We start from the raw sequence: 21,119 nt of genomic DNA, 5'->3' as shown, positions 1-21,119 counted from the left end.
GAGAGTAAATCAGTGAGACGCGACAACTCGTGCAAAATGCGCGCAATGCAGCCTTCGTTCTTACTTCGTGTGCGTGTTGGTGCAAACGATATATTCGATGTCCTCGTTGAACGGATTTAGAAACGCGAATGCCGACGTCCTCAGCCATACCCAGTCGCGGTTCTTGGCTCGAAATCTGTACATTGCAGATACGACTTGTCCCTTCAGTTTCAACACTAAAAAACGAGGCGCCTGTTAACCACATCGCTCGTTGGCCGGAAGTGACGAGTGATGACGCGGCCTTGTTACCTTGCTCGAAGCTCTCCCGCATATGCGCCAGATCCTCCGGATGAAAGAAATCGTAGCATGGGTGACCCAAGAGCTCCGATGGAGTGTAACCCAAAATCCCACCGACTCTTTGGTCCACGAAAGTAAACTTGCCTTCCGCAGAGTGACGTGATATAAATTCTGTAACGAACATGAACGTCTAATTTACCACGGGAACTTATCGGCGCCGCTTACTGTGCGCTAAACAGACAGGTCTCACATCGAGACTGCACGAGAACTTGCAGAGCTTGTCGACCAAGTTGTTGACAAAGCATATCGTTGAGAAGCGTTATGCACTTACCGCTATTGCTATTGGAACCTGTTAAGTCGCTATTATTTGGTGTGCTAGTGACCTGTAATCGCCCAATGGCGACAAGGCAGCAATGCGTGGAGGCATTCTCATCCGTGACGCTGTCTGGTCCAGCTTGAACGCCCCCTCTGTCACCTAGACCCACACCTGGTACACATGGGGGAACAAAATCACCTACAGCGTAAAATCATGAGTCAGTCCATGATTTCTCGTTGATCGGCATAGATGAATATCTTAAAGAACTAGCGCTTTTCATAGAACCTAATTGTCAGGGACTCGCGCGAATGGGTCGGGTTTTTAACTGTGCTTTTCTTGAGTAACAAGTCAACAGTCGAAGTAGCTGTCGTCCTCGTCCACCTCTTTCAACCGCAATCTTTCAGGCAATTGTCCGCGGCCGAAAACGATTTATTTTTCAAGAATTTACCAACAATCCAACGAATATCTACGTAAAAATCCCTAATATGAACCATCGCGCCTCTTATCGTCGACGTTCCGGAAGCAAACGTATTCCTTAATCGCCTCAATCGTCGGTAGGAACCGGAAGGACTAAAAAGTAGAATCAATAGGATTTGGAGTTGGTCAGAAGAGACCAGAAGTTTTTAATGCTTTGAGTCCTGGAAGGTTCTGAGCATCGATCGTGGCTTGGCGACAAAGAGGAGCTTTTTCTATGAAATTCCAAGAAGGATCTTGCTCTCTGAAAAACAGCTGGAGGAGATGTGCTCCGATATCCTGCGAAGGGATTCGTCGAAGACGAATTTCTAAGGGGATTCCCAACTAGCCCGACGTTACGAGCGCGGAAGTGGAGAGCCGGTTAATTATATACCGAGTGCTTCCTCTTGGCGCAGCAGTGCTGCGCAACTCAAATTTCCGACTCCTCTAGACTCCTCAGCAACTCCCGACTTAAGCGCGGATAGATGTACGTTTTTATGAGAAAGCCTCCAAGAGCGGCAAGGTGAAGCCGATTGTATCGTCTACGGCGTCTACCGGCGTCGGCTGCGCGCAGACAGCCGTATCTTTCTAACGCAACCGATAAGATTGAATTAACCAGCGGCTGTCACAAAGCTATCGACGGAACAAAAAGAGGACTGCGCACGTGGTCATGAATATTGAACGAATATGTTAACAGCCGATGGCCGCTACGTTGCGAGTCTTGATGACGGCGACTCTCCATTCAGCAGCGAAAACGAGCTCCTTGAGCACCACTTCAATCCGAATGTGAACACAGGGTGGAGAAAAGCGCGCGATCACATATTTCTCCTTGGACCCGTCGATCTCTCATGATCGGAACATGCAAATGAATGAAGCTAGAGCTGAGGAGGGAGAAGAAGCATCTCGGCGGAGACGAATTCTCTTGATCCTGCTGATGGTAGCAGCGCCAGCGGAAGCCAACGGAGAGCGATATAGCAATAAAGCATCTTCAGCGGCCGTAATCGAGAGGGACGACGATCACTCCGCGACGTCTCCTGTACTTTTTATTTTCTTCTTTTTTTTAATTCCCTTAATTCTCGACGCTCATAACTTTTCCGGACTGCCCCCGCCCTCCGCCGAAGCGGAGACACTCTCTCTATTAGAGAGATTAGTGTATTTAATTAAAAACGCAGCCTCGGTCGAGAGGTTCAGCCGCGGCGGGGCAGCCCCATTCATCCTCGGGAATATCGCCGGCTGTCGGCCCCGTGGCGGTTCTTAATTTACAGTACACACGTAGCATACGCGTTCCGCCGTGTGTTCCAGGAACACACGGCAGTTCGTTCGTATTCTTCGGGCGCGGCGTCTCCCCCGCTTTAAAATAGAAAGCCGGCGCTGTGCATCGCGAGCCCGACAGACCGTTAGCAGTGGTAGTGGTGAGCGTCGTCGGCGTACGTAAGCTTTACTACTGGCCTGTTCCTAAGTCGGTTTCGGAAACTCTGGTTTCATTTGCAAGGTTGGCAGGCCTTGGAAACTATCTTGGACACATTCCGTAATTGATCAGTTGATCGACCATCAAAATAATAAGTAATGAGAAATCTATCCATTTCTCTAATATTGCAAAATTAGTAGTTGAAAACAAGCTTGTGAGCAGGAATAGTATACGGCTATGAACGTTTAAGCGTGATCAGCTGATTAACTACGGAACGTATTAAAATCAGGACCAGTCCACGATAGGTTGTCACGATGAGTTGCGAGTTGCGGAATGGCAAGTTGTCAATCATTGCAACGTAACCTATATACAGATGTCGAGAGTTGCAAGTTGTGAAGAAATAGCCAATCAGAAAATATAACGTCCGCTTCTTCGTTGCCCATTAATTTTAATCAATAATTAGCTAACAGAACAGCTAGATAATATTGGCCGTTTTTGTTAATTAATCGAAATTTAATGAAAGTCACTTTAATAATAGCATTAATACAACAAGAGATAAATAAAATTACTTGATGTCTGACAGCCTCGAGGCTGTATTGAGGTTATGAATTAAAAATAATCTCAAATTTTACACAAAGATGGTATATAAAATAGAGATACCTGTTTTATTGAGTAACATTGTAATAATTTTCCAATTATCATTTTTTCTCTCTATTCCTAAAATCTGGTTCAATTTTATTAATTAGGAATTGATTCGTTTTTATGTGTAGGATTAGTGATCGTATTTCGGACTCTTCTCCAATTACTTCAAGCACATCCAATTTATCCTGCTCGTCGGCATCCATTTTTTTTTACAAATAACGGAATGCGTATAAGTATCTACAAAACCATCAAAAACTACATCATTTATATCACACAACCTTCATCTGTGGTTTCGTGTTTCATTTCTCGCGCTCTTTCTGAACTCAATTGGCTGAGATATTGCGATTGCCGGTTGCTGTTGCCAAGAAGTTAAAAGTTGAGGAATTCTCTCTTAGCAACCGTGATTGTCTCCTGCAACCGAAAATAGCACTTTGCAACTAGTAGTTGCCATCCTTTGCAACTTACAACTGGGTGTTTGCAACTTATTCTGGACTGGCTCTTAGTTCAAGGCCTACCAACCTCGACTAACCAAAACCGAAGTTTCCTGGATTTCCGAAAACCACCAACACCACGTCAACGCGAAATTTCGAGGACCCGGCGAAAGTGCCGGGTCCTCAGCGGCAAGGAAGTTAACGTTACATATTGCTGATAATATCGCGCTGCTTTTTCCCAGATGAGAGTCTACGTGCTGCGGTCAATACATTCGTCAGTGTGAAAATGAAAAGATATCGCTATTTTTACCGGCTGCATTGGGCGAACTAGCTAGCGTTAAGAAATATTCATTTGTCGTCAATCTGGAAAAGTAGCGCAATACCAATCGCGATGCATAATGTAGCAAACTCACCGGTGGGTGGCCAGTTCTTGATGTAGCCGGTGCAGTGCACTACCGCGTAATTTTGACCGTCCCGTGCTGGCGGGCCCAACGAGTTCCTCTGCTTCATACGATGGAGGCCATGCGCGGCCGCCATGTCTCCCGTGGTCTGAAGGTTGCCGACTTTCATGCGACAGATGAAGCCCCGTCTCGAGCCCATGCACAGTCGCATCGAAGCTATGCGCGAGGAGAGCAGAAGAAGGAGGTGAGAAGGCTACGTTGGGATCTCTCCTTCGCAACTTCACCGTGACTGTCCCTCGCGGGACTCGGGCGAGTCGGAATAGATGAGGGTGTGAATGCTCAGACGCTCCGAAACTGAACCGAGTCGTCCAGTTCGTTTCTAAAACGGCTTGAACGTTTCTTCGCTCAAGTCGGAAGCATTTTAAACGTTTGCATGATTTAGATTAAATTACTTTGATAAGATTTCGTAAGTTCTGCTGTAAAAGCTTCCTTCCACTATCAGCGGATTCGTAGTCGTGATTGCTCGATACGCTTCAAGCTTCAGCAGAAGGAAAAGGATACGTTCAAGTCGTTTCGCGGAGTGTGCTGCTTCCAATTAGAATTGTTTCATTAATACTTACGTTCAAATCTCGTCGCCTTCACCATTTTAAACTTACATTGGCCTTCTTTCTTCACTGTCCCCGTCTTGAGGTCCAACACCCGGCCACCGTGTTGGGGCTCGGCAGCGCTCAACTGCTCGCGCACCTTCTCGGTGTCGTCCGGGTGAACTTGGGAGTAGAGGCTAGTGCCGTACCAGTCGCTCTGAGTGTAGTTCAACACTGGCGCGACCGAGTCCGACACGTAGATGATCCTGCCGGTGTCGCAACTTACGACGAATAGGAAGCCGTCGGCTGCCTCAAGGATCAAATGTTTCAGCTCCTGATCCGTGAGGAAAGACGGCTTGTAGGCGTTGTCTGTTGCGGTATTTCCGGTACCTGCGACAGGTCCCGCTCCATTACGACAATGTCCGTCGCGCAAGATGGCGAAATGACGGGGAATAATCCGGACATGTCCGATTTAACTTCGTTATGAGCGTGTAAAAGTGTGCGGATTCATCGCTACAACATCCACTGACCGACAGATGCTTGCCCGACAAATTGATTTCTCTCGACAGAAACTATACGCGCTAAGTAAATCGCTAAATGTTAAGTGTATGCAAAAGTTTTAGTCTTTTCCTCCAGCCCTCTGATGTAATTATTTTCAATCGAAATATTTTCCCACATTTTGTGTTTTTCCAAGGTGGGTATTGAAGTTTCTAAAACGCCATTCATTATGATTCATTTCGCATCCCACCAAATACACAAAAGGACCTTTTTGCTGTGAATATTGCCACCGATGTAGAAGGCTGTTCGGAGTCCACCCACGAATTTTTTCGATCTCATGCAGTCACCTTGAAACTGTTACTTGGTCAACCCTGCTGCAAGTTCTACTTGCGTTTGGAACGGGTTTTCATTCAACAATGCTTCCAAATTGTCGGCTTGAAATTTTCATGACGTTCCAGAGCGCGGACGACCGCTCGCGTCAAAATCACTATCTTTAAAGCGAAACCAATATTTTCATATATTATGTCATCTAATATTTTCCTCAAGAACTGAACAAACAAATTCACAAGTTTCAGCAATATTTTGTTCTTGTTGGAATTTATATTGAATGCAGCGAATATAGAGTTTTTCGTCGCTCATTGCATGAAGCATTATTTTTAAGGATATGCGCACCAATGAATCATAATGATTGGTGTTTTAGAAAGTTCAACACCAATCTCGCGAAAACAAAAAAAAATACTTCTATTTAAGATAATTACATCAGAGGGCTGAAAAAGACTAAAACTTTTGCATACACCCAATACAAATAACCATCAACTACCAGAGCGCTTTGAAGACGAATATAAAATTTTTCGTCGCTCATTGCATCAACCGTTATTTTTAAGGTACCGTTATTTTTAAGGTGTACGCCAAGAAATCATAATGAATTGGCGTTTTAGAAAGCTCAATACCAATCTCGCGAAAACAAAAGAAAATATTTCTATTTAAGATAATTACATCAGAGGGCCAAAAGAAGACTAAAACTTCTGCATACGTCCAATACAAATAGCCATCACCTATCGTTAGCTACTACAGTGCCTTGAAGACGCCCACGAACAGACAGATACTCCCGCGGATTCCCAAGTCGCGTCCGAGAGCGAAATCGAATAACGTCCTCTCCCCCTAAACAGCCAGGCCGACTCCGAGTCGTTTTCCGAAGTTGACCTCCGGAGACGCGCGAGGAGCGCTACGCTCCTCGTGGCACCAAAAATGAGGACGGGGCACCTCGCCAGCGGAGGTAACTATCGAGGTGCAAGATCGGAATTGCAAAGCGGACGGTGGATCCCGCAGAAAGAGAGACGGCCGACAGAGAGAGAGAGAGAGAGAGAGAGAGAGAGAGAGAGAGAGAGAGAGAGAGAGAGAGAGAGAGAGAGAGAGAGAGAGAGAGGAAGGGGCAGAGAGGGAGAGAAAGAACGGCTCTCGCGCGATGCGATCTTTACCCCGATATACGGAGAAATTCCGGGAAGAGGTACTTTAACGACTTCCAAACAAGATCTATGGAAGACCCCCGGTGACCTTCGTTACCATTACTTTCCGCGTGGTGTACGTCTCGCGGCCGGTCGTTACCGTCGCGGTTACCTCGGGACGTCGTCTTCCGAGAGCGCGAAGCGGCATCGATCGCGCCAGCGATCGTCGTAGCGAGCATCGCCGGCGATCATCAACGCGCCCTGACGCGACCGAGCGGGGAGAGGGGGCCGGTAATTAATAATGAGAAAAGAAGAAAAAAAACCGCTCGCGGATCGACGCATCCACACACGCGATCGTGGACGTATTTTCCGCGCAATTCTCGTATGCAACCCCACGCGCGGCCGTTTAATCGCCATTCCTATGCGCTCTAACGCGCGGCGCGGTCTAACGGCGCGGCCGACGCTTTCATCGGCAATTCCACATCGACGACGCCCGCCGATGGACATCCTCGACGCCAGGCGAGCGCCGATAAACACCGGAACCGACAGTTTCAGCTAGCGTACTTGGCACCGGCCGGCTGAAACAGCGCGAGCGCGAACCGACGCGACAGCGCGGCGGTGCGGCCTCGCGGCGGCGTGTCTCCTATCGGCGCTCGTCGAACGGTTCTTCAGCCTCCTGGCAATTTTTATCACCGGCATCCGGGGCCGTAAAAATGCGTCGGCGCTCGGTGACATACGTAGCGCGCTTGTCGCGACCGCATAATGCTCTTCCACATAGCGCACGCACGGGCCATTCGCGCGCGTAAACGAGCGCGTCCGCTCTCCCTCCTGCCCCTCTCTCCCGGTCTCTCTCACCGAGCAGGTGAGAGAGGAGAGAAGTCCTCTCCCCCTGCCGTTGCTGCTCCTCCGAGAGCGATTTGTATGCGGCGGCCCACCTCGTCGGGAAAGAGGAGAAGCGGCTATAAACAACGCGACGCACCACCAATACCTAGATGGAATCACGGCAGAAGCTGGCAAGCACACGCACGCACGCACGCACGCACGCACGCACACACGCAGCGAGTGCGCAGCGTGCGCTGATCGGACGGGCTCAGGTAGTGGAGATGTAGCGGAGGTGCCCAACGGAGCCGAAGGGACAGGGTCGGACACGCAACTCCGCCCATCCTCGCGTCCGTCCACCGGAAGCATATATCGCGCCTACTGCATTCGATATGACTCTTCTGGAAAGCAGCCTTACGCCTGTTCACGACGCATCCCTCTTGTCAGCCGTTTGAGTGCAGCCGCCGACCGGTCGGAGGCGCGCACCCTCCTGGGGTTGCGCGCCCTCGCGCTGAGACCGATGTACGCGCGGATACTTTACTTCGTTTCTGGGTCTCGTTGGAATCTGCGTCTCCCGGTCCTTCATGCTCTAGGCGGACGTGAGGATTTTTCGCTTTTGGTGTTCAGAAGCGAGCGATGGCTGCAGTTTCTGCTGGAAATCGCTCGAATTTATGCAACGGAGCGTTTCGTGTTTTCGCTTTTAGCGGGCGGATTGGAATCGGCATTTTTGCCCCTGTGAAAGGTAGTTTTTTGGGAAATTTGTTATTTTGGCCGCTTCGGCAGAAATTCGTCTAAAATGTCGACATATCAAGATTGACCCTTCAGGGGCGCTCTTTGGTAGAGAAAACGGTCGCAACGCATCTCAGGGTTACGAGTGGGTTCTTCTCGTTCGGAGATGATTGACACAATTTTTGTGACAATTTAATTCTTTCTGATTCTCGACAATTTTCTATCTTTACTTGAGAATCTATAGAACAAGATTAATCATATTTTCCGTTATTATCGATGAACTTTATTGAGCAGTTGCCGAATCCCATCACGATAGACACTGAATGGCTTTGAGGTTATAAAGTCATCGAAGAAAATTCGTACGTCGTCAACTGTCAAAAAATGTGTATCAGACAGTGCGCGTTACATCATCCGAAACAAGTGAAAATCCGACGGAGCCAAGTCTGGAGAATACACCGCGTGTGGAAGAACTTTCAAACCCAAGTGTAAGATGCTTTCCTTTGTGGCTTCTGCTGTATGCGGTTTCGCATTGCAGCAGGATGACTTTACGGCTGCCTCGTCCAGCAAATGGCCTTTTTTCTCAACTACATCGCTCAAACATATCAATTGCTCTTGGCAAATCTCTGCTTTAATGGTTTTACCCGGTCCCAAGACTTCATAATACAACACACCCTTCTGGTCCCACTATACCTGGTATACAGAGAAGAACTTTTATTCCGAAACGTTTGGGTTTTGCTGTCGATATTGTCGATTGACCAGGATCTACCCATGATTTTTTGCGTTTAGAATTTTCATAAATAATCCATTTTTTGTTACTACTCACAATTTTGTGCAACAAATCTTGTCTGGCGAGCTAACGCGGGTGGTCAATCGGCGATTTTTGTTGTCAATGGTTAGCTCGTGTGAAACCCACTTCCCTTCTTTTTGTGTCTTTCCTATACGATGTAAACGATCGCAAATAGCTTTCTGGCTTACTCCCAGCTTTTCCGCAAATTATCATTGTGTTTGTGCCGTATTTTCATTCAGCAGATTTTGCAACTCGTCGTCTTCAAATTTTTTTTACTGACCAGAGCGTGTTTGGTCGTGAAGATCAAAATCATCACTTCGATAACGTTCAAACCAGTTTCGGCACGTGCGATCGGTCACAACATTTTCACTTTAGCAGTAAAAATCATTTAAGTTGCTTGAAAAGCGTTTTTGTTTAAATGAAATGCAAAATGCATCGCGTATCGAATATGCTCTTTATTGATAGCCATCGTGAACATTATTGATTGAGGTTATGTGCAACAAACGTCCTTTCGAAAAATCAAATGTCAACACTTTAGAACTGCAAAAGAGCGCGAGGACATTTCAATTTAAAATTTTACTCTGAGCTATGTAAATTTCGTCGGAAAGAATTAACTGCTAGACTTAATGAGATACATATATGAATTTTAATGAATATAATTATATGAAAAAAAGGTTTGGCCGCACGCTGTAGATATCGCAAAAATATTGTTAATTTGAAATACGAAGCTGCATCTGCCGGAACTTCCGATCGTGGAAAAAGCAATTGCAACTTGAGTAAAATTTCTGATATGCACATATCATAAGGGAGAAAAACTCAACGCGAACCTTGCGGAGGAATCCTCCTCGCGAAGGAGTATCGACCTTGTTTCGTCTTCGACGTAACGAGGAAGTCCGCGGGCGAGCACCCCAAAAGCGCTCGTAAATTTTCGTCTCTGCCGACGGAAATCCAACCGCTCGTCGGCCAAGGGAGACTCGGCTCAAGTGTTTTCCGCATAATCGATAGTCGCGGCTACGTAACCGCGGGGTGACTCCGGCGGGTAATTTAATCGCCTTCGTGTTAAGGCGCTCGAGATCGCGTTGCGCCCAAGTTATTGCACCGCTCGTGCCGGATAACTCAAACATCGCTGCAACTTAATCGTCACGTCTCGCGTCGAAAACTGCGCCGGTTTTTATCGACGACGTCCGCGGGGACAAGCGGGAGTCGAGGAGGAGGAGGAGAGAGAGAGAGAGAGAAAATTTATTGTGGACAGAGAAAAATTCTGTGGGACGAACAACAGCGCGCGATGAACGTCCAAACAGATAAGAATAAATGTGACAGAAACCGAAAGTATGAAAATTTGCAACGACACAAGGAACTTCGGAGCGGGGAAGAATCGCCTCGCGGAGTGCAATGCGCTAATATCTGCTTCGGGAAATATGGAGCAAACGTAACACCCACTGGAAGTGAGGACGAAAAGACCGAGAAGAAAAAGGGAAAGGCGAGAGGAGCTTCCCGCCGGCAGCCGGCAACTTTGTGACGCATGTGAGGCTCAAGTTAAATTCAAGTGGCTCACGACTCTTGCCGAACAAGAGCGCTGCGGCAAAAGTTATCGACGTTCCAGGACTTTCCTGAGAGAGCTCCTTTGTCTAGTTCTTCCCCCGAGCGCGGACGCAACGTTCCGCCGGAGGTTCGAGACGACGATTTTTCCGCCGGTCGTCGGGACTCGTCGGCGAGCGGAAATGATATCCCGAACGCCGGAACGCAAAGTCGCAGGCGATTGTAGGAGGATTCGGAAAATCCAGAGTCCAGGCCGTGATGAAAGATCCAAATCCGGAGGCTAATTCGAAATTGAATGACACAGAAAGGAGCACAGACAAGTGAAAAAAAAAGATGAACCTGACGGGAAAGGCAGAATTAGATGAGGCATAATTAGAGATAATGAAAATAATTAATTAATTTGGAAAGTTTCGTAATTAAATCAGAAACAATTATCATCAGACGCGAAATCGCAGCGAAGAAATTGAGACTGTCAAATGCAAGCTTGGCTTCGACCAACCGAAACAAGCTCGAAGTATCCTGGAGCGAAGAATCAGGTGTGTAACGAGTGTGAGGTCCGAAGGAGCGTTCGAGTCCTGGTACTCACCTCTGAGTGCCTTCATGTGCGCCACCGCCATCCGCAGGATGGTGAGCTTGTCGGGTTTCCGGGCCAATGCTGAGCAGGTCGGCACCATGTCGGAGAGCTCGGTGATGTAGGCGGTCATCTTGTTCCGCCGCCGCCGCTCGATCTCGCAATGATTCTCCCTGCAGTAAGTCGCAAGACAAAACCGAGGTAATTGCATAGTTCGAGGAATCCATGCGGTTTCTGCCGCGATGCGCCGGAAAAAAAAACGGCGCGAACAACTCGCGCGCGTCTCGCGCGGAACTCTCCCGACGGCGGAACGCTTCTCGCGCGGACGGGATGTTTCTTGCGCGCTCGCCGCGCGCGACGGCAGGCGGCGGGAAATAGCGTGAAATGACGTTCGCGACACGGTGCTCGGGCATTTAATGCTGTGACGCGCGGATTTACATAATCGCGAACGGCTCCTCGTCGCCCGGCGGAACGTCCGGTGTTGACCCTCGAGTAGGCGCGCGCCAGGTAAACCGAGAGGCATTCGGAAACAAGAGCAACGCGGTTTGATACTTAAAGTTTATTATTTTAACAAAACATTCTCTTTTAATTAACAAAAAAAAAATAAACATTTTTCCTATACGCGCTGAGAAACCATTTAAAAATCGCTCGCTGACCCCGTGCTTGAGGGTCAACCAACGTTTATTGGTTTTATCAAGAAACTCTCTTCATATCGGCAAAAAATAAACATGAACGCTCTTATGTTTCTAAACTTTTTTTTCTTACACCCAAAAAAGTACTCTATTTGTAAAATGATTTTTGCCATAGTCTCATATCCTAAGCGAAGCCTTTTACAGAAAGAGGATTCCTCTTTCGATAAAGCGATTAAAGCAAACCGTTCATCTAAAGATTTATTAGATATTATTCTAACAGTTATTCTAACTGTTTTCCTCTTATTTCAAGAGGATTTCCTCTTATATCAATTAATTTTCCTCTTATATGAAGAGGAATATGTTGATTTGAATGTTGGCTTCTTCTGTTCAGTCATGCTCTACCTCCAAACATGAACGAAAAAATAATCATATGCTCGTGAGACAGAATATTTGAGACGCTTTTGAAAAAAGATGTGTGTTGCTGCAACATATAATGAAGATAATTGACCGATATTTGGTCAAATGTAGTTTATAATCTATTGCAAGAAATTGAATAATATATTCTTTCTTTTAACCATGTATCATACAATTGGTTACGATGAACATCTTTGTAGCTATAAAGTTCACAACAAAACTAATTGGAAATTTATTTGTTATGATGATCTTATTTCATTCGTGCCTACTTATTATAGAACTGGAGCCAGAAGTACATCTATATATATATATATATTACTTTTCGCTATATATTACAATACTTTTTTCAAATTAACTAGTATAACCAGTAAGAATAAAGTACAGTAAGAATAAATAATAATCCTCTTCAAAAAAGACTAAATCATCTGTGTATAAGAGGAAATTTATATTAAAATCAATGATTTGCATTATACATATAACATATAATCCCTCTAACTTTAAAAATAATGTGTTTATAATATTTTCCTCTTAATCTTAGAGAAATCCTCTTAAGAGGATTATACAAGAATATATATATAAGAATAAAATCCTCTAAAATTTAGATGATTCCGTTGCTTCTGAAATTACTTTCTTCTGGCTGTACTTAAGATTTAATCATTAAATTGTTATAAAATTCATTCTCCTATTTCTTATGTTTATAATACGTCAGAAGCTATTTTAATTACACGAAAGTTTAACTGGCTGACTTGAGTGTAAATTAATTCAGGATACAAAAAGGGTTGAAGGGTTAACTCGGCCCGTCTCGACGTCGCGTCGCACAATTTGGACAATGTCACACGAGCGACGACACATTTGTGCGATCTGTTCCGACAAAATCCGTAAAAATAATACACCTCGCTTTCGATTGAGCCAATTTCTGGTCGACGCTGGGAAGTCACAACTTCGACCAGCTGAGAGAGTGTCGCAGCGTAATGCTGCACATTTACGCGCGATTTCGAGCCTCGACTGTGACGCACCGGTGGCGGACGGAACGGCGAATGTTCCGCTCGTTGAAAAACGACGTCGCTACTCGAGCTCGGGAAACCGTCGACTTCGACGAGGATCTGGGAGCTCCCTTTCGACCGAGAGAGAGAGAGAGAGAGAGAGAGCGAGAGAGAGAGAGAGAGAGGAGGGGAGAGAAGCGAATAAACGAGCGTCAGCATTTCCTCGGCCGCTCGTTAAAAGCGTCACAATTTACTACCGCGCAGCGATGAAGATTTCGCGCGGAATAGGCAAAGTGGAATTGACTCGGCCACGGTCGTCGCCGGCGTAGTCCATGATCGATTCGGCCGATTAATTCTCGAGTAGTCTCCATCTAGCCGGGGCAGGATATCGGGCGAGACCACAATTTGAGGCCTCCCCTGTTATTACGCTACCAGAGGGTAACCGTCGCGGATAACGGCCAGGCACGTCCCTTTGCTCGGATGGCGAGCTGCGTAATCGCCGGCGCGCAAATCGTAAATTTAATGGCATTTAATTCGCGACAATTTTCTAAGGAAACTTTGCCAAGATGGAGGGAGGAGGGGAAGGTGGCATCGCACGCAACACGTAAGCCGGATCCGTTTCGATCGTCCGCGCTGCGCGAGCTCGTCGCGGATTTCGTCGCAGCAGCGCTCTTCTCCACCGATTACCATCGACCCTCGTAAAAGCGATATGCGGGGGTTGCACAGTTTCAGCCGCGAGCGCGGGGGGTGGCAGCTTACCGCCAAAATTATCATCCCGCTCCGCCGTTGGAATATCGCCGCCGTATCAATCGGCGGGTTCTTTATTGGAGCGGACAATTCCATTGTCGTCCATTTTACGGGCCGTCGCGAACCGGTTAGGGAGGGAGAGCGGGGGAGGGGGGCAGTCCGCGAAATGACAAAAAAATTTGTTCGCCTCGCGAAATGGCTAGTTCCACGATCAGCTCGTCGATATCCCGCAGCCGGCGGTGCGAGATTAAAATTTGATATCGACGCGCTGATTGGTTTGCCGCTAAGTTTTCTTTTTTTTATTTTTTGCTGTCTCTTGCTGTCGCGGCGACAGGCGAGAGGAGGGCTGACCGCGATATGAAATATGGAAAAATAAAATTGATCCGTCCGCGCGCGCGGCCGCGCGGCGCTGCGCGACGGCTCGCGCTCCGTATTACGTTCGATATTTCGGAAATTGATTCCCGATCTAATAAATATCAATCGCAAGTATCCCGAAAGTCCGTAATTTAACGTCGGTAAATCAATCCGGGCCACCCGCGCTGAATTATGGTCGCGCGCGCGCGCGCACGCGGTTCCAGTCGGCGCGATCAAATTCAATTGACCGTGTCACACCGGGAGAGAACGCGAGAGAAAGGGAGAGAGGGAGAGAGAGAGAGAGAGAGAGAGAGAGAGAGAGGAGAATATCCCACCGTGAAATGTTACTCGCGATATAACAATCCGCAGAATTTTTCAGCGATAAAACAACCGAGGTCCGGGACGGAGAGGTGAAATCGCCGAGTCAATGCCAATCGTCCTTCGCGCGCGTCTCTCCCTCCTCCTCCTTCTCCTCCTCTCTTTCATTATACGATTCGGTGCAATTTTTCTGCCGGGCCGCGCGCGCGCGCGGGCGGTCGTTATCATTATTATTATCTCGTCCCGGGGACCAAGGGGATCCGTAACGCTCGACGACGTCGTGGACGGCCCGGCGCGGAGAGGCCCGCTATTTAAAAGAGGCCACGGCGCTTAAAGCGCAAGTATAAAGCGGAGTATCCACTGCGCGCGGCACTGCGCCGGGCAAGAGAGGCGAACGAGGGGGAGCGAGGGGAGGCGAGGGGGCGGGGGGATGGAGGAACGCGATCCGTGGAGAGGAGGACGGAGAGAGAACTCCTGGGTCAGAGGTCAGACGCTCCGAAGTTGCCCGCTCGCTCCGTGGGTCCAGCTCCGTGTAGCGCAGCATACCGGGTGTCCCGATACTCCCGCACACGGATGTCCGTGGAGGAGCGGGCTCTCGTCTGACCCGATCTGACCCGGGGTCGCGATACGATAAATTAACACTCTTACTGTGTAATAATCTCGGCCGCGCCGCGCGTGTTCCTCGCGGTTCTGCGCGCTTTCGACTAGTTCGATCCTTTTTCCCCTCCTCCTACCCCTGCCTCCTCCCGTTTTTAATTCTGCCCCGATCGGACGCGCGGGTAATCGTCCTCCTCGTCGGTCTCTCTCTCTCTCTCTCTCTCTCTCTCTCTCTCTCTCTCTCTCTCTCTCTCTCTCGACGGCCGCGACGATACTCGAGCAGTCCGCCGTAACGGAACTCGCGCGGTAAAAAGCCGCGGCGTTTTTTGCAATCGGCAAGAATGATTATTTAAAGCGACCGGCGAGAAGCACACAATGAGGCGCGAGACGCCGCGCGTTTACCACGCTATTTGATACACCGCTAGTGCTCGTCGGACGCCGCGCCGCGGCGAACGACACGGTAAAAATGCCTGACCCCCGGAGGCCGGGGGTCAACGTTAACCCCGTGACACCAGTCGCGTTGCTTGAAAAAGAGGATACTAGTTGAAGGTTGAGGCAATAGATCTCTCATCCGCCGTGACTTCGTTGCGAGGCGCAGGACGCGAATGCAAAGCGCGCGCGCGCGAGAGGGAGAGAGAGAGAGAGAGAGAGAGATAAAGCAGAATGAGACGGAACATCCGACGTCGTGAACACGCGATTTATTTGCCGTTCGCGTTAATTAATCAGCGGTGAAAGGCGATGGCGATGGCTGAGTCACCGAAACGCGCGCCGATAATTTACAGCGCGACCAACGTAATGGCGAATACAGACGTTCGCGCGAAATGCCCGGTAATTGATACGAAGAGAGAGAGAGAGAGAGAGAGAGAGAGAGAGAAAGAAGGCGATTGAAAGCGTCGTCGAGAGAGTAAATGTTTATTCGCCGAAAATATCCTCTCGTTACATCGACGCCGTGCTCGACGTCTAGTTGCTTCGACGTTGAACATTTTCGGGGAACTTCAACCTGGAGACTACGGATGTGAACCTGACAAACAACTTAATAAAAAAAAAAGTTCTCAATACGGTCCGATTGTACTTCGTTTGTACCTGTTTGTACCACATTTTGTTTCGTTTGCAAGACCTCAAAGAGGTCTACCTCAAAGAATAAAAAGATAGGAGGAAAAATAGCCAGCAAGCAACTATACTCTGTAAAAGTGAAGCAGTGAAACTCACTATCAATCAGCGATTATGCACTGATTGTCAGTGCTAAGTATACCACTGAAAAATTCAGTAGTATATTTAGCACTGACAATCAGTACATAATCGCTGGTTGACAGTGAGTTTCACTGATTCACTTTTAGAGAGTAAGGTATCCGAAAACGACCAACGCCATCCAAAAGAGAATCGTTTGTACTAGTTTGTACCTCCCTTCAAATCGTTTGTACCTCAAAGGAACCGGAAGTACAGAATCTTCAAAAAATGTCCAAGAGATCCTTTCGCCAATTTTTGAGATATCGCAAAACGGTCAACGGCATTCGAAAGAGAATCGTTTGTACCCGTTTGTACTTCTCTTCAAATCATATGTATTTTAAAAGAACCGAAAGTACAGGATCTTTAAAAAACGTCCAAAAGGTACTTTCGCCAATTTTTGAGATATCGCAAAAATGGCCAACGCCATTCGAAAGAGAACCTTTTGTATCCGTTTATACCTCCCTTCAAATCGCTTGTACCTCAAAGGGACCGGAAGTACGAAAGTAACCTTCCGACATATTTTGAAGATCCTGTACTAATGTCACTAATGTCAGTTTTGTCGGAGACATTCCAATCACAGCTATTGTTTCTTAATGCTTTAATATTAATCCATGATATTTAGTCATTTGTGTATTTGATAGGATCAAGAAGGTGTTGTGTATTATGAACTGTCAAATCCGAATGAAACTGTCACTGCTGATCGTTACTAACAACAATTGTACAAATTGAAGCAAGCATTGGACCAAAAACGATCACCAATTGCGAGTAAACGACGCAAAGTGATCCTTCTTCGCGACAATGCTCGATCTTATGTTGCATTATCAGTGAAGCAAACGCTGTTAGAGCTGGCATGGAATGAATGGTTAGAGCTGGAAGTCTTACAACACCCCGCGTGTATTCTCCAGACATTGCTTCATCCGATTATCCCTTGTTCCGGCCGATGCTCTAGAGGATACACACCGTCATAACTTGGAACAAGTGCGAAAATATGTTGAAGATTGGATCAACTCCAAAGAAGAATCTTTTTATCGTCACGGAATCTACCTCTTGCCAGAAAGATGGGAAAAAGTTGTAGAAAACGAAGGAAAATATTTTGATTATTAGGTATTCGTTCATTATCTTACACACACTTTCATAACTTGGAACAAGTGCGAAAATTTCTTGAAAATTGGACCAACTCCGAAGAAGAATCTTCTTATCGTCGCGGAATCCATCTCTCGCAGAAAGATGAGAAAACGAGGGAAACTATTTTGATTAAGGCATTCGTTCATTATCTTGTTTAAGTAAATCAGTCATCACAAAAAAAATCTAAAAACTAAATCACGCTCCTAGTAGAACAGGTTGGCGAAAAAAATCCGCCGATCGGGATCGCCGGTCGGCATATTCCGCGCACGGTGCGTGGGAGAAATACAAGAGCTGCACACACGGAGGCCCGCGAAGGGGAAAAAGAGTCTCCGGTAGAGGGGGGAGAAGGGCAATCGCGAAAAGAAAGTTATCATCATCGGGTCGCTTCGCGTTTAGAGACACTTCACCGCGCCGGAGTTTGCGTTCTCGCTGCTCTTCCCGCCGACGTCGTCGGCGATTTCGACACGCCTAAAGCCTCGACATTACGCCGGTTATCGGCGGCTGGAGGCTGCGCCTTACGTAACGTCTCATAATGGGATTTATAACGCGATTTACAGAACGATTTATAACGTTCGCTCTCCCCCTCCCTCCTCCATCGCAGGGCGCGCGGCTCTCTAACGACACTCCCCTGCGGCACACATCCGACATTCCCCGAGGGCCGCACGCGCGGATTTATAGACCGACGGAGTTGTACACACACAGATCACCGTTACTCAATCGCACAATTGAACGTTACGATTCGCGAGCAAGCGTACGCCGCATCGATGTGCATGAAATTAAAGAGCGACGGCTAAATAACGCCGCGGTGCGCGTGGCCGCGTCAGACTAACGGCGGGGTAAAGAGTAATAAACGGACGTGAATTACGCGCGCGTCTCTATTGTCTCAAGCACTGAGATAGAGAGGGAGAGGGAGGGGGAGAGAGAGAGAGAGAGAGAGAGAGAGAGAGAGAGAGAGAGAGAGAGAGAGAGAGAGAGAGAGAGAGAGAGAGAGAGAGAGAGAGAGAGAGAGAGAGTACTGAGGTTGCGCGAGGTAAATGTAACTCGACTACGAGCTTGTATCGCTCGCGAGATCGAGGATAAACTCGAACGAGAGGTAACTTCCGCTACTTCACCAGTTTGCATCTTGTTCGGATCGCGCCTTCCACCCCCGGAATTCGATATCGGCGGCGCGTTCTTGGGAGAGGGGGGGGAGTCCGAGAGGTCGAAACTCAGAGGCCGGGACTGGAGCTCCCGCGAAAGAGAAAAAAAAAGTCAAGCAGTGAGGACGAGTCTGTTTGCGGGCTGCGTCCCGGCCCGGAAGGATTCTTCTCGCGAGGAGAATCGCCAAGGACCTCCTGAGGATTCTGCCGTACGCGCTCGCGTTACCGCGACTTATTAGCACGCCGGGGAGGAAGTCCTTTAATTAATTGGCCTACGAGGGCCTACGAGGGCAATCTGTGCGACGATCTGCGTCATGCGCTCGCCGCCGAGGCTTTCCTCGCGCGACGTTTAAGGCACGTGCTTTTCACTTCGGCGCGAGATAATCTCTCGCCTCCGCTTAAACGGCCTCGCGGCGACTCTCCGAGACTCGCGCGAGGAACATCCCGTCGCAAACTTCTGCCGCGGCTCAGCCGCGGTATGATCGTTCGCCGCGTCCGATTAGCGCTTCCGCGGAGCACTCGGGCTCTCTTCCGAGTGTATTTGAAGATTTCGACGGAGATTACTCCCGAAGGGGGGTTACGCGCGAGTTGTTCCCGCGGAATTAACACCGAGACGTAGGGGCGTCCTCTCGCGAGTCGAGAAGAGTCGATTTCGAGACGGAGGCCCGGGGGCGCGCGGTTGTTCAGCCATTTGGCAAAGAACCTCCACAAAAAGTGCCCGTTCTTCAGTCCCCGATTTTTAAATTAAATTTTATGCGAAATGATATCTCATGATAAGACATTAATCACAAAAAAGTTTCACATTGAGCATACGATTGGTTTCAGAGATATAGAGGGTCAAAATGGTCACTACCTACTAAGGAAGTTTGACACTAATAACGTTTTATCGCACGAATTTTTGTACGAAATTCAGTATCTATGGGTTCTTTGAGTTGCTTATTACGAATTCGAATTTAAAAAATTCAAGATGGCGGATGTAATATAGCAGACACAAATAGTGAAGCAATTATTTACTTTTATTAGAACTGTTATGTTGTGGTTTTTTCGGCTAGCTGATTGCAAATTTTCTGTCAGATTTATATTTACCTTATATTACCTTTAGTGTAGGCAAGATGAAAAAGTTATCCAGCCAATGAAGGCAAGATAAGCTTCTAAATATAACAAATAAAACTATCACATTATCCTTTATGCGTCACGTAATGTATCAATTTGAATTTGATATTTTTTTTATGAAGAAACGATAAAAAAATATCTTTTCCACTCAAAAATTGTCGTTGAAAAAATTGCTTTCAAAAACCCTAATAGAAAATTCGCAATCAGCCAAAAAAACCACAACATAACAGTTCCAATAAAAGTAAATGATTGTTTCACTATGTGTGTCCGCCTGCCATCTTGAATTTTTAAAATCTGACATCAGATTCATAATCAGTAACTCAAAGAACCCATAAATACCAAATTTTGCAAAAATTCGTGCGTTAAAGCGTTATTGGTATCATACTTTCTTAGTAGGTAGTGACCACTTTGATCCTCTACATCTTTGAAACCAATCGTATGCTCAACGTAAAACTTTTCTGTAATTAATGTCTCATCATGAACTATCTTTTCGCATAAAATTCGATTCCAAAATCGAGGACCAAAATGAGGATAATGCACCCCAACGGATTTCGCTTCGGACTTCCTTGCCATTTTTTCACACTTGGCCGTCGAACGCGATCGAAGTATTGGATTGTTCAAAGAATCATTGCGTTTTCTCCGGTGATTTTCAAGGTCGTTTATTTTATACAAAGAATGAACATTAATCAATGATATGATTCCCCTTTTTGTTCTAAGACTTTTTGCCATCTTTCAGTAAGCTTCGTAATCCCATTCTCGGAAAACTTCCCATCTGTATTAGCGAAGAATTGAACCAAGTGCCTTTCGATAACGTCATCTGAAGCGAACGTTTTCCCACTCAAGGAGCTTTACAAGGACCGGAACAAATGATAGTCTGATGGCGCAAGGTCTGGCGAATGCGGTGGATGAGGCAACACATCCCAACCAAGATTCGATAATTTTTCGCGAGTCATCAAACTTGTGTGTGGTCGAGCGTTGTCATGATGGAAGACTGCGCCTTTGCGATTTATCAATTCTGGCCGCTTTTCTACCATTGCTTCGTTCAATTTGTTGAGCTGTTGACAGTACATGTCCGAACTGATCGTAGCATTCTTTGGTAAGAAAACTCGAAAAACATTACACCCTTCTAATCCCACCAGATTGAGACCATCACCTTTCTCTGGTGGATGTCTGCTTTTGATGTGTTTTGAGCCGGTTCATTGCGCTTGCTCCATGATAGCTTTCGCTTCACATTGTTGTAGACAACCCATTTTTCATCACCAGTAATCATGCATTTCAGAAATAGGTCGGACTGTTCACGTTTCAGAAGTTGATCGCAGATGTCTATGCGTTTTATGAGGTGAACTTCTTTCGGTTCATGCGGGACCCAAACATCGAGCTTACTGACGTAACCAAGTTGTTCCAAATAAAGGTAAACGCTTCCAATCGATATTTTTAGTGTCTCAGCGAGCTCACGAATGGTAGAACGTCGATTAGCTTCAACTAATGCCTTTATTTTATCATCATCAACCTCCGATGGCCGATCTGAGCGAGGTGCATCTTTCACGCTGTAGTCACCAGAACGGAAACTA

At 47.1% G+C, this 21,119-nt stretch overlaps 1 protein-coding gene across 5 annotated transcripts in view; it reads right to left on the bottom strand.

Annotated features, from left to right (window-relative positions):
* tgo (Aryl hydrocarbon receptor nuclear translocator homolog tgo) overlaps positions 1–21,119 on the bottom strand; it is a 54,560-nt gene that overhangs the window by 2,747 nt on the left and 30,694 nt on the right. For 2 of the 5 annotated variants that reach the window (XM_011152439.3, XM_011152436.2), the window contains 6 exons: positions 10,915–11,075; positions 4,548–4,901; positions 3,940–4,143; positions 608–790; positions 289–447; positions 65–215 (listed from right to left, as the gene is read on the bottom strand). In XM_011152439.3, coding sequence (XP_011150741.1) covers positions 65–215; positions 289–447; positions 608–790; positions 3,940–4,143; positions 4,548–4,901; positions 10,915–11,075 — 1,212 coding nt within the window. The remainder of the gene's footprint in view (positions 1–64; positions 216–288; positions 448–607; positions 791–3,939; positions 4,144–4,547; positions 4,902–10,914; positions 11,076–21,119) is intronic. The other 3 variants (XM_011152437.2, XM_011152438.3, XM_025298800.1) reach the window with 3 other exon arrangements.

Source organism: Harpegnathos saltator, unplaced genomic scaffold, assembly GCF_003227715.2.
Source record: "Harpegnathos saltator strain DR-91 unplaced genomic scaffold, Hsal_v8.6 scaffold240, whole genome shotgun sequence".
Lineage (NCBI taxonomy): Eukaryota > Metazoa > Arthropoda > Insecta > Hymenoptera > Formicidae > Harpegnathos > Harpegnathos saltator.
Note: the sequence above shows the minus strand (reverse complement) of the source record. Positions and strands in the feature narration are given on the sequence as shown.